The sequence below is a fragment of the Chinchilla lanigera genome, unplaced genomic scaffold (genome assembly GCF_000276665.1).
Source record: "Chinchilla lanigera isolate Chin_1 unplaced genomic scaffold, ChiLan1.0 scaffold00050, whole genome shotgun sequence".
Lineage (NCBI taxonomy): Eukaryota > Metazoa > Chordata > Mammalia > Rodentia > Chinchillidae > Chinchilla > Chinchilla lanigera.
This window is the reverse complement of record NW_004955451.1, coordinates 14,738,090-14,753,050: the sequence shown is the minus strand read 5'-3', so window position 1 is coordinate 14,753,050 and position 14,961 is coordinate 14,738,090. Positions and strand designations below refer to the sequence as shown.

The window sequence follows — 14,961 nt, the reverse complement described above, 5'->3', positions numbered from 1 at the left end:
CTGGCAGCACCAGACAGGGCCACCGGCCCTGGGCTCTCCCTCCACCCGCCAGCAGGAGGAGGGAGCATGGGTGGAGGCTGAGTGCAGAACCAAGTTTTCCTGAAAAGCCTCTTTCCTTGTTTGTCCCGGGCCCCTCCCGATCCCTCCCACGCTCTGTTGCTTCCCAACGGGCCCCAGGGCCAGGGCGGGCCCCATCTTGCACTGCAGCAAGGCTGTTCCAGGCAGCCCATCTTCTGCTAGGAGGCCAGGGTAGATGGTCAACCTTGGGATATCACTATGCTCTCAAGGCTGGTCTCAAACCCCTAAGTTCAAAGGAATCCTTTTTTTCTTTTTTCTTTTTTTTTCTTTTCCTTTTCTTTCTTTTTTTCTCTTTCTTTCTTTCTTTCTTTCTTTCTTTCTTCTTTCTTTCTTTCTTTTTTTCTTTCTCTGTCTTCCTTCCTCCCTTCCTTCCTTCCTTCCTTTCTTTCTTTGCTTTTTGAGACAGGGTCTTGCTATGTGGCCTCGATCATAGTGATCCTCCTGCCTCAGCCTCCCAAGTGATGGGATTACAGGCGTGTGCCACTGCGTCCAACCCCTATTATGTTCTCTGCTGCCTCTTCAGTGGCCACCACGTTTCCCAGGCTTGCATCATGACCACTGCCCCTGGAGTGGCCCTAGACCTTGATGGGAGGGCTTCCTATGGGAGAAACTTTCCTAAAAACATTGGGGCCGGGGAGGACTGGGCAGGCGGGCAGGGGGTCAGTCTCACCTAGCTCCATGAGGGAGCACCTGTCTCTTTGAACAACTCCAGCCCTTGAAGAGGACACCTCTGCTTGAGGCCTGGAAACCTGTTTTTCACCCCTGGGTCTACCGCTGCTCTGAAGGGAGATGCTGGCTGACCTTTTATTTTGCAATATAGACGACTGAACCCAGGGACTTTGCACGGAGCTACACCCCTGGCCTTTTTTTCATTTTTTTCTTTTGAAACAGGGTCTCATTAAATCACTAAATGGCCCAGGGTGGGCTTGAACTTGCGATCCTCCTGCCTCAGCTTCTCAGGGTGCTGAGATTACGGTGTGTACCACCATGGTCAGCTAGATGCTGGCCACCTCTAAGCCCAGTCCAGTGGGTTCCTTGATCATCTCCCCATCATCTCTGTGATGTTCAAGGTGGGGCACCGAAACCAGCAATGAACAACTCACCTCAGGCCAGGCACTTCTTTTGTTTTTTTTTTCCGGTACCGGGAATCGAACTCAGGACCTTGCACTTGCCAGGCAGGTGCTGTGCCACTGAGCTAAAACCCCAGCTCCAGGCCAGTCACTTCTAAGCCTGATTTTCATCTTTGGTAGAAGAGGGGACGGTTAGGAGGGGCTTCTGTCCCTCTCTGAGTTGGCCTCTGTGGACTCCACAGGCTCTCCTGGAGCACTGGGGGCAGGAGTGGTTGTCACCGTCCCCAGGCCCCTGCCGCAGCTCTACCCCACCACTTTAGGGCCTGAAAGCACTTTCACCACCGTTCCCCTCTGCTGTCCTTTTTAACTTCCCAGACAAAGGGAAATGACTCACCCCAAAGTCACCTCCAGTGGGAGGGGGTGTGTCACATAAGCAAGGGGGGGAGTCCCTGGAGACATCCTCCCCTCTGGGACACACCTTTGTCTCCGGGTAGTCTCCTTAAATGCAGAAGCAAAAGGGGGTCACACTGCTTTTCTGGGGCTGTGTCACAAGGCAGCTTCTGATCCCTGCCTCCCCCGCTGCTCTCTGGGCCTGAGTTGCCAGTGACCTCAGGGCCAGGTCGGTCTTGCTATCACGTGAAGCCCTCACGTTTGCAAGGATTGCAGAAAGGGGCTGCTAGCTTTGATCTCTCAGAGTAGCGGAGCTTGCCAATAGTCCCTCCCCAGGAATTCACATGCCCCTGCCACACAGGCTGTCCAAACACGCCACCCTGACTCTCCGGCGCACCCCACCCTTCTCTGCTGCTCTCAGCTCCGCCCCGCTGCCAGCAAGCACTTTTGCCGGGCAGAAAGGGGAAAAAAGCGGTCCGCCCACTTTGTCCGCGGACTACAAGTCCCGGCAGTCCGCGCGGCGCGCAGGCGCACAGGCCTCAACGTGCAGGCTGCTGGAAAAGTGTGTCACTGGGGCACGAGGCGCTCCCTGGGATCACATGGTACCTCCTCCAGTGCCGCGTGCGGCCCGGGAACCCTGGGCTGCTGGCGCCTGCGCAGAGACCTCTGTCCCAGGGAAAGGCTCGGGCAAAAGGCGGCTGAGATTGGCAGAGTGAAATATTGCTGCCGAGGGAACGAAGCAGGGCACACGTCTCTCCTCTTTGCGCCTGGGTGCCCCGTTTCTCCCATCACCTACTTACTTCCTGGTTGCAACCTCTCTCCCTCTGGGACTTTTGCACCGGGAGCTCCAGATTCGCTACGCTGCAGCGCTGCAGTGGCACCGGGTGCACTGCAGAGACCCGACCCTCCTTGCTGTTTCCAGCCTGAGGAACTGCGGGCTGCCTCCCTCAGCACACCTCCTCTGGTTCTCCCATGCAAAGCAGAGCTCCGTGGCTGTCTCCGCATCCGACCCCTCTGCAGAGCTGCAGTCCGGCCACCTCGAGACCTTGCGGCTGAGGGGTGCCCCGGATCCTGATCGCGAGTTGCGGGGTCCCCTCCCCGCTCTCAGCCAGTGCCCAGTGGAGAACAGCGGCGAGCGCAATCTCCAGTTTGTGTCAAGGTCCTGTTTGAATGACCGCTCTGGGCCAGTGAAGACATGACGACCCTGGACTCCAACAACAACACAGGTATGCGATTCCTTCACTGTCCCCTAGCCGCTTGGTCACTGTCACCCGGCTTCCATCGATTCCCCATAAGTAGAGGCGCTCTGGAAGGACGTGGGAACTCCCTCTTCCCCAGGATTTGCCAGGGCTCACAGGGGCCCTCGGGTGGGGAATGCACCCTGAAGAGCACACACCATCAGACCCCTAAAGCTCCCTTGACCGTGCAGGACCCGAATCCCGGGGCAGGAGGAAATGCAGTTTCTTGTCCCACATTCCCAATTCTCCCCGTTATCGAGGCACCCTCTTTCTTTCACCCTGCAACACAGAGGTGAGCTGAAGTTCAGGGGGCCGGAGGCTGTGGAGCTGTGCCCCTAAACGTCTCCACCTGTCCAGCTCCTGCAGCTCTGGACCGTCTCCCTCCCGGGTCCCCCTGCTACTTCCCCAAGGCTTAGGGAATCTGACAAGCAGTGGGGCGCGCGGGACAAGAGGGCTAAGGACACGGGTCGTATCTCACGGGGAATCCTCAGTGACAGTCGGGAACGGCACTCGAGGACTCCGGAGCGCGGTGCTCGGCCCGGGGGAGGGCACCCACACCGCAGGCTAGGGAGCGCTCACATGGCCGCAGAGCCGGGGCCACGTGCTGCGTTTGTTTTCATTCAGCAGAAGCCATGGCCGCCACCCCATTGGTCGCAGCCCGCCGGCCCCATTACATAATGAGCTCCGCCCCCGGTTGTCCCGGCAACGCGTGTTCCCCTCTTTCCTCTCCTAGGTTGTCCCGGCCCAGCTTGAGATCTGGGCTGGGCGCAGACCTAGGCAGCGGAGGGGCGGGGCGGGACGGGGCGGGGCTGCGGCTGGGGACGGCTCGGGGGCGCGGAGAGGGCGGGGCCTTGAGTTCCGGGGTTCCTCGTTGGGGAGCCACGTGCGAGGGGCACACGTGGAGCGGGGACGTGAGGCCGGCTGAGGGCTGGGCTCCCGCCCCGCCCAGCCGAGATCTGGGTGAAGCGGGCTGACTCACCGCCCCCGCCTGCCTCCTTTTCCTGCCAGCCCGGCCCTTTCCCCCCATCAGGGAGGCGGAGTGAGAGCGAGCCACCCCTGACCTCTCTTGGCCTCGTGTTTACGCTCCCCGAAGGGACCTCGCACCTAAGTGCCCTTGTCCTGGCCCCTCATTTGCTTCGCACCTCCTTCACTGCGCTGCTTTTGGCCTGTTTCTTGTCCCACATTCCCAGTTCTCCCCGTTACCGAAGCACCTCTCTTTCACCCTCCAAGAAAGGAAAACAGATCCAGGGAGGGGACTCGGTTTTCCCTAGGTGACAGAGCACGTTGGTGGTGATAGAGGAGAACTAGACTTTTTTGCAGGAGCTCCTTGGCTTCAAAGTGGAAGTCCCTTTGGATGAAGGTCTTACTCCCCTTTTGGGGGTGGGTAAACTAGGTCAAGTTCGCTTACCACGGGCTCCACATCCCATCCCCCACCTCAGCCCTGAAATTGTAGAGCTAATCTGTTGTGCAACTGTTTCACAGGGAGCTGGGCTCACCCTGACCAACCTTGAGCTATTTTAAGGCTGCCCTGCCCAATGGAGTGTGTGTCAGTGGGTGAGCGAAACATGTGCCTCTGTAGACGTGGTGGCATGGCATGTGTCAGGTCACACGTGTCCGGGGAGCCTCCCTGCTCCCACCCAGCCCCTGGCAGGCCGCACTAGGTGTTTGGCAGGGGTGTGGCAGGCAGGTCACCTTTTAGTTCTGCTAATGCCACGGGAGCGGCACCCACGGTTGGCAGTGTACCCAGAGGGCCAAAGTCCCTGAGTGGCCAGAAAACCGGAGTTGTCACCAGGCTGAGACCAGGAAAGGGGAATTCCGGGGCCGGAGGCTGGACAGTTTGGACTCCTCCTCCTGCAGCGCCCGCTGCTCCCTTCCTCGGAGGCAGAGGTAGAGTCCTCTGTGACTCATCCCCTGGAGTCCAGCAGAGCGAGGCGGAGCTTCCCTGCAGTATCTCCTGAGAGTGCGTCTCCCAGTCTGGAGGGAGCGACGTTTCCTTTGTGAGACATCTGCTCTCTTTGCTAGTGGTTGGCCAGCCATTCATGTGCACAGTCTCGTCCCTAGGATGGTCTTGGTGTTAGAACTGGCAGCAGATTCTTGTTCTTGGAGGGCTGGGCCCAGTGAGTGGGACCTTAGCTACTCATCCCATCCAGACAGCCCTCGTTCTGCCGCTGACAGCGAAGTCATTACTGTGACATCCCCAGGAGGGCATCCAGAGCACAGGGTGTGAGGTGACTACAGGGCTCATGCCTCACGCCCAAGCAGAAGCTGCTGTACTGTGCAAGACGGGGCTGTGGGGTTGGCCGTGCTGTCACTGGCCTTTGCTGGGCTGTTACTTGTGAGTAGGTTGGTGTGGCCTTGTCTAACGTGTGCTGGGAGTTACTTATTGTACTTGTATTGGCCATTCCAGGTCTAGGCTGTGTTGGGGAGTTGCTTATCAACCCCAAGGCCAGGGGTTCCACCTGGTTAACTTGTAAGAGGAGCAGTGTTTTGGGGATGAGCGCGGTGGTACCCTCGTATCAAAGACAAGGTGGCCGACTCGCCCTTCTCCTGTGTTCTGCTAGGTGGCGTCATCACCTACATTGGCTCCAGTAGCTCCTCCCCGAACCGGACCAGCCCTGAGTCCCTCTACAGCGACAGCTCCAATGGCAGCTTCCAGTCCCTGACCCAAGGCGGCCTCACCACCTACTTCCCACCCTCGCCCACCGGCTCCCTCACGCAGGACCCTGCTCGCTCCTTCGGGAGCATGCCGCCCAGCCTGAGTGAGGATGGCTCTCCTTCTTCCTCCTCTTCTTCCTCATCCTCGTCCTCCTACAATGGGAGCCCCCCAGGGAGCCTGCAGGTGGCCATGGAGGACAGCAGCCGAGTGTCCCCCAGCAAGAGCACCAGTAACATCACCAGTGAGTGACCGTGCAGCTGGTGGGGGGCAGCTCAAAAGGCCAGGGCTGAGCTGGGAGCTGGGCCAATTCTGCCTCGGGGGTTTCTCCAGAATGGCGCTAGCCCCTGTGCAGGGCGGTCTGGTCATTTCAGTGCTCTGGAGGTCCTCCTTCATCTTTCAGGGGAGCGGGGGGGTCTCAGCAGTGGAAGCCTCCGCATGTCAGGGCGCTCAGACAGGCCTCCCCGCCTCTGCCGTGTCCTCCCACAGAGCTCAACGGCATGGTGCTCCTGTGTAAAGTGTGCGGGGACGTGGCCTCTGGCTTCCATTACGGTGTGCATGCCTGTGAGGGCTGCAAGGTGAGACGCGGGGCGAGGGCAGAGGGGGCGACCTCCACCCGGGACATGGCCAGGCTGTCTATAGGTGCTCACTGGCCCCCTCTCCTGCCCTCCCTCTCCTCCCCTCCCCTCCAGGGTTTCTTCCGTCGCAGCATCCAGCAGAACATCCAGTACAAAAGGTGTCTGAAAAACGAGAACTGCTCCATCGTCCGCATCAACCGGAACCGCTGCCAGCAGTGTCGTTTCAAGAAGTGTCTCTCTGTGGGCATGTCTCGAGACGGTGAGGCAGCCCTTCGTCCTCCTCGCCCTTCCACCCAGCATTTGCCTTCATCCTGGCTTTAAAAAACGGTCCCAAGCTGAGACACAGGGTGCCCGAATCTCCTTTGCCCGCGGATGCCCACGTGTTATCCTCGTGGGTAAAAAATCCTTGTCTCCCATTGGTCGGACCCTCTGGGCCCCTCCCACTGGCCGTCCTACTTGGAAACCCTCCGCATGGGTGTGGCCTTGCTGGCTTCAGTGGGCCGCCCACCCCCAGGCCATCAGCGTCTTGCCCCTTTGAAGAAGGAAGGAAGGGACGCCTGTGCCTGCGGGCGTGCTTGCGCACTTCCTGACGTGGTTCTCACCCTGTCGCAGCCGTGCGTTTTGGGCGCATCCCCAAACGAGAGAAGCAGCGCATGCTGGCAGAGATGCAGAGTGCCATGAACCTGGCCAACAACCAGTTGAGCAGCCAGTGCCCGCTGGAGAACTCGCCCACCCAGCACCCCGCCTCCGGCCCCGTGGGCCCCTCGCCGCCTCCCGCTCCGGCCCCTTCCCCCCTGGTGGGCTTCTCCCAGTTCCCCCAGCAGCTCACGCCGCCCAGATCCCCCAGCCCCGAACCCACTGTGGAGGATGTGATATCCCAGGTGGCCCGGGCCCATCGTGAGATCTTCACCTATGCCCATGACAAGCTGGGAACCTCACCAGGGAACTTCAACGCCAACCATGTGTCGGGTAGTCCTGCGGGCACCACCCCCAATCGCTGGGAGAGTCAGCGCTGCCCTCCTGTCCCTAATGACAACAGTGCCTCGGCCGCCCAGCATCACAACGAAGCCCTGAATGGTCTACGCCAGGGCCCTTCCTCCTACCCTCCCACCTGGCCGCCTGGCCCTGCCCACCACAGCTGCCACCAGCCCAACAGCAACGGGCACCGTCTCTGCCCCACCCACGTGTATGCAGCCCCAGAAGGCGAGGTTCCTGCCAATGGTCCTCGGCAAGACAGCTCCAAGAACGTCCTGCTGGTGAGGGCACGGGGGTAGAGGGGAGGGACGTGGAAGACGGACAGCTGCCCGGGAGCCCCTCACCTCCACCTCACACCCGGTGCTGTGTTCCACGGATGACCCACCTCCAGCCTTGTGGGGACCCTTCTGAGCCGGCCTGACGGCCCCCTGCGCCCCTTGGTCCCCAGGCGTGCCCCATGAACATGTACCCCCACGGACGCAGCGGCCGGACTGTGCAGGAGATCTGGGAGGATTTCTCTATGAGCTTCACGCCTGCTGTGCGGGAGGTGGTTGAATTTGCCAAACACATCCCAGGCTTCCGTGACCTTTCTCAGCATGACCAGGTCACCCTGCTGAAGGCTGGCACTTTCGAGGTGAGTGACCTTCATGCTGCCTGTGCTTGACCTTTAGAAGAACCCCATGGAAGGGGTCGTGTCTTGTGGTGGGCGGAGGCTCTGAAGGGCCTGGGAACCCCAGTATGTGATGGGGGCGGATCATCTTGCACTCCCCGCTCAGGGGAGCTGGACTTATCTCAGCAGGTGTCTAGTTGCAACCCATGACATGAAGACAGTGCCCTGTGGTACCCTGCCCCCCCCTTCTAGAAGTACCCCTTCCAAGTCGTTGGATACGCCCCTTCCTTCCTGGAGCCCTGATCACTGATCAGTGACTCCCTGCACTGAGAAATCTAAGGCAGCAGCGCTAAACCCTGTTGCAAAGTGTGGGGTGCTTTGGCAGCGGCTCCTCCCACCTTACCCAGGGTCACTGCCCCCGACCTCAGGTGCTGATGGTGCGCTTCGCCTCACTGTTCAACGTGAAGGACCAGACGGTAATGTTCCTGAGCCGCACCACCTACAGCCTGCAGGAGCTGGGCGCCATGGGCATGGGAGACCTGCTGAGCGCCATGTTTGACTTCAGCGAGAAGCTCAACTCCCTGGCACTCACCGAGGAGGAGCTGGGCCTCTTCACCGCGGTGGTGCTGGTCTCCGCAGGTAAGGGAAGCTCGCGCCTGAGCCGGGAGGAGGCAGACGCAGTTGGATTCAACACACCTTTTATGGAGTACCTACTCTATGCCAGGCCCCGTGCCGGGCACTGGGGATACAGACATGATTGAGACACAGTCTAGCTTGGGAAACAAGACTCATGCCCGACTAATTATAAAACAGTGAGATAAGTGTCACAGTAGAAGCAAGAACCAAAGGAGCACAGACAACTATTTCTGCCTGGGGGAATTGGGGAAGATGGTGACACTGGGTTGGGGCCTCCAAGGACAAGGCAGGCAGAGCGGGGAAGGCATCCCAGGCAGAGGGGACTACGGAGCAAACGGGGAGGGCGCCCGGCCACCTTGCGTGCAGGGAGGAGGCAAGGGGGGCGGTGGCCTGGGAGGAGGAGAGGTGTGTGACCCGGCTCCTCCATCTTGCAGGCCCCTTGCGGGGGGGGGGCTTCAGGGAGAGGCTGCCGAGCCTGCTGGGTCCTCGCAGACCTCGGGGTCCTCCTCAGAGCTGCTCAGGGAGCCTGCCTCACTGCTGTCGTCCTCCCCACAGACCGCTCGGGCATGGAGGACTCCGCTTCGGTGGAGCACCTCCAGGAGACGCTGCTGCGGGCTCTTCGGGCTCTGGTGCTGAAGAACCGGCCCTCGGAGACTTCCCGCTTCACCAAGCTGCTGCTCAAGCTGCCGGACCTGCGGACCCTGAACAACATGCATTCCGAGAAGCTGCTGTCCTTCCGGGTGGACGCCCAGTGACCCGCCCGGCCGGCCTTCCGCCGCTGCCCCCTTGTACAGAATCGAACTCTGCACTTCTCTCTCCTTTACGAGACGAAAAGGAAAAGCAAACCAGAATCTTATTTATATTGTTATAAAATATTCCAAGATGAGCCTCTGGCCCCCTGAGCCTTCTTGTAAATACCTGCTCCCCTTCCACCCCAATCGCCAAGCTTCCCGTCCTCCCCTATTTAAACCACTCTGGCTCTCCCCCCCCCCCCGACTCCGCCCCCTCTCGGATTTGCTCTGTGCCTGTCTCAAATCCAATAGTTCACAGCTGAGCTGGCTTCTGTGGTGTGTGCTGTTTGGGGGGGTGGGGTGGAACTATTGCCAAGTCTGGGGGGCGGGGGACACCTCTCCATCTGGTCAGTTTGAGGGGCGGGAACTCGGCCAGCAGAGGGGAGGCTGTAGGGAAACAGCACACAAATCTAAGGGGGGGCCCGAGGGGGGTATTTTCATCATATATTTATTACATAAATATATAGTAAAATAGACGAGCAACAATTACCATAAAAATATCTTTCTTTAAAATCCTGACCCAAAACAAACGGGGTGAAAAATCGCACATAACAGACATACTGATTGTCAACGTGGGGCAGGAGTAGGAGCCCCTCAAGTCACCCCTACCAGCCCCCCGCCCCAGGGAAGGGACCCACCGACCCCCTTCCCCGTTTCTGGCCACGCCCCCCTCCCCCCACCCCAGCACCGGCTTCTCATACATTCAGTAGCGCCTCTGGGCAGTGTCCCCATCCCCCACCCAGGAGTCCCCAGGGCAGGAAGTCCTGTCCTCCTTATGGACGGTGTCCATGTCACCGGTCCTGCCCTCTCCCAGCCCTGCAGACCCGCGCCACCCAGGAAAGGGGAAGGGGCTCCTCCTCCCCCACCCTCCCCAAGTCCTAGCAGGGAGGAGCTGGATGAGGTATGTGTGTTATAAGTGATGGGAGGGGCAATACTGAGATGGAGAGGTGGGTGGTGGGGGCGGGGTAGTGGTCCTGGCCTGGCCCCTCAACCTCTTCCCAGCGCCCAGTCCTCCCAGCAACACCGCACCTGCCGCCCGCCCTGCCTGCCCTAGTGCCCCGGGCCAACACTGGAGGAGGCGTGCGAAGCACCCGCTGCAAGGCCATCCCCCTCCTTAGCACCAATGGCCCCCAGGAGAGGGCCCTGTCCCTCACTCCGCAGCAGGGGCTGGGACAGCTGCCTCGCAGGAGCAGGTGCGGGGCACTCCTGAGTCCTGGCGCCCCCAACCCGTGTACTCACGCACACATTCACACAGAGAAACGCACACATACACCCCGCATCGCTGGGGGGAGGGCGGGGGCGGGGGTCACAGCTCCTGTGACTGGGGAGACAGGGATTCCCAAGTGCCTAAGAGGCCAGCATGTCCATGGCTAGGGACGGGAGGTGGGGGGGGGATGGGACACACAGCAGACAGGTCAGGAACGCCGCTGGGCCCCTGGGCGTGGAGGACGGGGTGAGCTTTGCCCATGGACTAGAGGATACAGGATCAGTGCCCCGGGAGAGAGAGAGGAGAAACAGGCAAGAGGGCAAGGTGGCTGGCCCCAGAGGGCGGGGCAGGCACATGCACAGGTGACATGATGCTCCCCAGGCCCTGGCCGGGCTGGAACACCTGGCAGGGAGGGAAGGGAGGACACTGCCCAGGCTGGTGGCATGGCATTGCCTTCCGTGTGTGTGTGTGTGTGTGTGTGTGTGTGTGTGTGTGTGTGTGTAGGGGGGGCTGTGGCAGGCTGAGGGTCAGAGTGGAGTGGCAGGTTCCCCACTGCTTAAGACATTTGTGCCCCAATAGTGCAAAGCGCAGGAAGCCCTGACACCCCTCCCCCGCCCCCGCCCCGTTCCCCATGGCTTCCGGGGGCATCTGCGTCCACCCATCCATCCCTGCCGACACATGCAGCCCTGAGCCCAAGGCCCTCTGGTCTGCTCTGTTCCCCTACTTCCCCCTCCCTCCCGGTCTCCCCAGAGGAGTGGGCTTTGGCCAGAGGGAGGAGAGGAGGAGGGCAGCTCCCCCAAGTGCAGACCAACAGAGCGCTCCTCACCAGGAGGCTGGGGGGCTCAAGCCAAAGTCCCTGAATTAGAGCAAAGAGAGGGGAAGAGGTTCCGGCGGGACAGAGTGGCAGCCGGCCTAAAGAGCTTCGAAGAAAGCAGGAGGAGCGCCCACTGCCCCTCCCCGGGCCCCAGTGCAGGGCTGGAAACACCCCTCTTCCTTGCGGGGCCCCCCAGGCTGGGCTAGTGTATGGAGGGGAAGAGGACGGGGTCAGAGGGAGCCCGTGAGGAGGGCAGGGCGCAGGGAGCACCCCGCGGGGGACAAGCGCTGGGAGCCGCTCACGCACGGCCCCCCAGCGGCATCTGGACTGTAGCTAATACTGCAGGCTATGAGCTGGGAAAGGGCCGGGCCACCGTTCTTCCTGTGTGGGTGCCAAGGCAGGGGGCGAGGGGGCCAGGGAGGGGCCCCTGGGGCTGGGCACTTGAAACGGGGAGCTGTGTGGGCAGCAGGGCAGGCTGGTGAGGGGCCAGCTGGCATCCAGCGTGAGAGGTAGATGGAACTCAGCGGGCACGAGTGGCAGAGAGCAGAGAAGGAGGGGGTGGGGGTGCCAAAGGGGCACAGAGGGCGGGGCAAGGCAAGGGGGTGGCCAGGACCCTGTTGTGTTGACTCACAGCTCTGATGGTCAGCCGTACCCCGGGGGTATCAGGGCATCTCTCTCGGATCTGGGGGGGGGGCAGCTCTCAAAGTGCATGGGGAGGGGAGGACAGGTCCTTCCCCTCTGGCCAGCCTTGGTTAATAACTTAATATCATCTCTCTCTATCGCTTGCTCTCGTTTGTCTTTTTCTCTCTGTCTAGTTTTTCTTCATTTATCTTCTCCCCTCACTTGGTTTCCAAAGTGCAGTTAGGATGACTATCATCTTTAACCTCCGGTGGAGGAGCAAAGCCCAGCCCAAGCCGTCCTTTACGCCCAGGCATCCGGGCAAACGGAGGCCCTGAGCCTGGAGGGGAAGCTTCGGGCCAAGGAACCACTGGGGCTCTCTCCTGCGTGTGTAGGGGGAGCAACTGCACAGTCCCCAGCCTCACTCCTCCTTTCCCTACGGTCACGGTGGCTCTGGCTTGTCCCGTACCTTCCCTCACTTCTCACAGGACGGGCTCCCAGGAACTGCGGGACCAGGTCCCAGCCTCCCACACTATCCTTTCATAGCAAGTTCATCTGTGTGCCCTGTCCCAGGGCTGGAGGTTCTGGGGGACCTGGGCAGTGCGGGGTGTGTGTGGGAGCTGCATCTATCCAAGAATGAGAGGGAGGAGAGAGGAGGCGGGGGTCTCCCTGGCCCCCAGCTCGGCCCCTCCTCTCCGGGCTCCTCCCCGCCAGCTCCGCACACCCTCTGGCCGCCTGAGGCTTTAGACTTCCTGATCCTCAAAGACCTCCAGGAAGAGAGGGGGGAAGAGCTCGGTGGGGCACTCGACTTTCATGTGGAGGAAGCGGCTGGCGTGGCAGGCCCCAATCATGCGGAGGTCAGTCACCTTCATCAGCAGCTTGGGCCAGAAGTGCGGAATGTTGTGTTTGCGGTGGTTGACGTAGTGCTCGAACGCCAGCAGGTATGCCTCCTGACTCTTCTCAATCTTGTCCACGCACAGCAGGCCCGAGCGGTCTGCGGGGAAGGCAGGGGGGCGTGAGGGGTGTGCGGGGAGGGCCGGGAAGCGGTGGCATGATGCGTGGGGTGAAGTCACGAGAGAGGGAAGGGCTGGGATCAGGGTTGGGTGTGGTGGCACACACTTGTTAATCCCAGCACCTAGGAGGCTGAAGCAAGAGGATCACTGCAAGTTCAATGCCAGGCTGCACTACATAGTGAGTTCGGGGGCAGGCCGGACTACATAGCGAGACCCCATCCCAACTTCCTGTCCCAAAAAACAAGGGGTTGGAGGTCAGGGAGGTGTGGAGAGAGGGTGGATAGGAACAAAGTGGAGGGAGACGGACGAAGGGGCCTTTGGGTGACAGAGGATGGGGACAGAGAGGAAACAGGGCAGAGACAGGGTAAGAAACAGAGCAGGCAGGGCCGGGGGTATAGCTCAGTGGCACAGGCGCTTGCCTGGCAAGTGCAAGGTCCTGAGTTCGATTCCCGGTACAAAAATAAAATACTGAGAAACAGCAGGGGATGGGTCTGGGGGCCAGAGGCGGGGCTAGGAGTAGCCCGGGTGACAGAAAGCCTGGGAAGAGGGGATGGAACCGAGAAGTGGGTTGAGGGGACACGGAATCTGTAGCACTTGGGAAGAGGGACAGCAACGGTCCAGCCAAGCTCTTGGGGGCCCCATAAGCCTCAGGGTCCCCTCGCCAACCGGCAGGTACCTGTTGACATTAGCAGCACAGCCTGCAGCAGAGCCACTTCCGTGTCATCCAGGTTAAAGGCAGAGAGTGACTTGCCCAGTTCAAAGATGGCGTCGGAGACCACACCCAGGCCGCCATTCTTGAGCTGCTCCCGCTTGACAGCCATCTCCCCACTCAATGTCAGGGTGTCACTCTCAGGGTCATAGCGCACAGCCGCCCGCAGGGACATGATCTCCATGCAGCACCCCTTCAGGAGGATGATCTGGTCTTCACAAGGCAGCTATGGGAGGCAGGGCCGGGGACCACTCAGCAGGGCCTGACCAAACCCCTTGCTGGGGCCTCCCTCTGGTCCCGCGACCGTGGGCCACAGAAATTTCGTGATCACAGTACCTCCCCGTGGTATGGGGGATCCAGGTGACTCAGGGCAGGTCCCAGGTACAAGGGAGCCGACCTCCAGGGCTCTGGATGGTCAGGTAGACTCAAGGGGAGGTGGGTGTAGGGAACAGGGGGTCCTAGGTTGGGGCTGTACACTGTGTTATTCTGCACCTACGGGTTCCGGTCCAGAGAACCTCAGAGGTATGCCCTGGGGCGCTGGGTGCCCCTCCGCACGGCGTCATGTCTGTCTCCTCCCGCCTGCCACTCACCTCGGAGAACATGGGCAGTTTTTTGGCAAAGTCCACCACACGGGTGATGGCCGGAGTGATGATCTTGGTAAACTCGCTGAAGGCCTCGAGGTCCACCTTGTCTCCGTCTGGCATGGAGACGATGGGTGACTGGCCAATGTCATCCGGCTAGGGGGACAGTGAGGGGTCAGCGGGGGGCTGCAAACCCCTTTCAACTGCTCACTGAGGCCCCCTGCCCACCAGGGGGAGCTCCAAGGCAGCTCGGGGAAGAGGGCCGGGAAGGACTGGACAGGAAGGCTGCCGCCCAGCCCAGAGGCTTTTCCTTCAACCTTGGGGCAGAAGATAGACCGGAAACAGAGTGCTCCAAGTCTGCTAATAATAACAATCATAGGAATGGTAGTAGCAGCCAGCATGGTGGCATACACTGCTCAATCCCAGTGCTCAGAGAGGGCAAAACAGCTGGATCACAAGTTTTGAGCCCAGCCTGGGAAACTTAGCAACCTATCAAGTTCCTGTCTCACGCTGGGTGTGGTGGTGCTTGTGGTGCACCTACAACCCCAGCGCTCAGGAGACTGAGGCAGGAGGCTCACTGTGAGTTCAAGGCTGGCCTGGACTATATAGTAAGACCCTATCTCAAAAAAAAGACATTGTATGAGCCAGGTGTGGTGGCGCACGCCTGTAATCCTAGCATTCGGGAGGCTGACGTAGGAGGATCATTGCGAGTTCAAGACCAGCCTGGGCTACAAAGTGAGCCCAAGACCAGCCTGAACCACATAGCGAGATCCTGTCTCAAAAAAAAAAAAAAAAAAGAAAAAAAAAGACATTGGAAATAATACAGAGCTTCACCATACCAGATGGTAGGAATTAAACAATTCGTCAGAATTCTTATTCCACCACCTCTTCTTTTTGCTTTTCTTCTCTCCTGAACTCAAATTCCTTGCTCTTGAAGCTCTTGCTTAGCCGCTTGGATGATGACTTGGATGACGAGCCCCCAGAAGGAGTGCCTTTCTCA

At 60.1% G+C, this 14,961-nt stretch overlaps 2 protein-coding genes across 3 annotated transcripts in view; one reads left to right on the top strand and one right to left on the bottom strand.

Annotated features, from left to right (window-relative positions):
- Positions 1 to 2,147: 2,147 nt before the first annotated feature.
- On the top strand, positions 2,148 to 9,288 carry Nr1d1 (nuclear receptor subfamily 1, group D, member 1). Of its 2 annotated transcripts, none has more exons than XM_005394345.2 (8): positions 2,148 to 2,764; positions 5,338 to 5,673; positions 5,919 to 6,007; positions 6,122 to 6,266; positions 6,620 to 7,263; positions 7,431 to 7,616; positions 8,021 to 8,231; positions 8,784 to 9,288. In XM_005394345.2, exons 1-8 carry the CDS (start codon positions 2,734 to 2,736, stop codon positions 8,981 to 8,983), a joined length of 1,842 nt encoding a protein of 613 aa, XP_005394402.1. In that variant the 5' UTR covers positions 2,148 to 2,733; the 3' UTR covers positions 8,984 to 9,288. The 2 variants fall into 2 exon arrangements, with proteins under 2 accessions (XP_005394402.1, XP_005394403.1); XM_005394346.2 differs by lacking the exon at positions 2,148 to 2,764 and adding an exon at positions 4,700 to 4,773.
- Positions 9,289 to 9,505: 217 nt separating this feature from the next.
- The window catches only part of Thra (thyroid hormone receptor, alpha), an 11,800-nt gene continuing 6,344 nt past the window's right edge, over positions 9,506 to 14,961 (bottom strand). The window contains exons 6-8 of the mRNA XM_005394347.2: positions 13,971 to 14,117; positions 13,348 to 13,606; positions 9,506 to 12,652 (exon numbers count right to left, since the gene is read on the bottom strand). Of these exons, the coding sequence (XP_005394404.1) occupies positions 12,402 to 12,652; positions 13,348 to 13,606; positions 13,971 to 14,117 (657 nt within the window). The 3' untranslated portion in view covers positions 9,506 to 12,401. The remainder of the gene's footprint in view (positions 12,653 to 13,347; positions 13,607 to 13,970; positions 14,118 to 14,961) is intronic.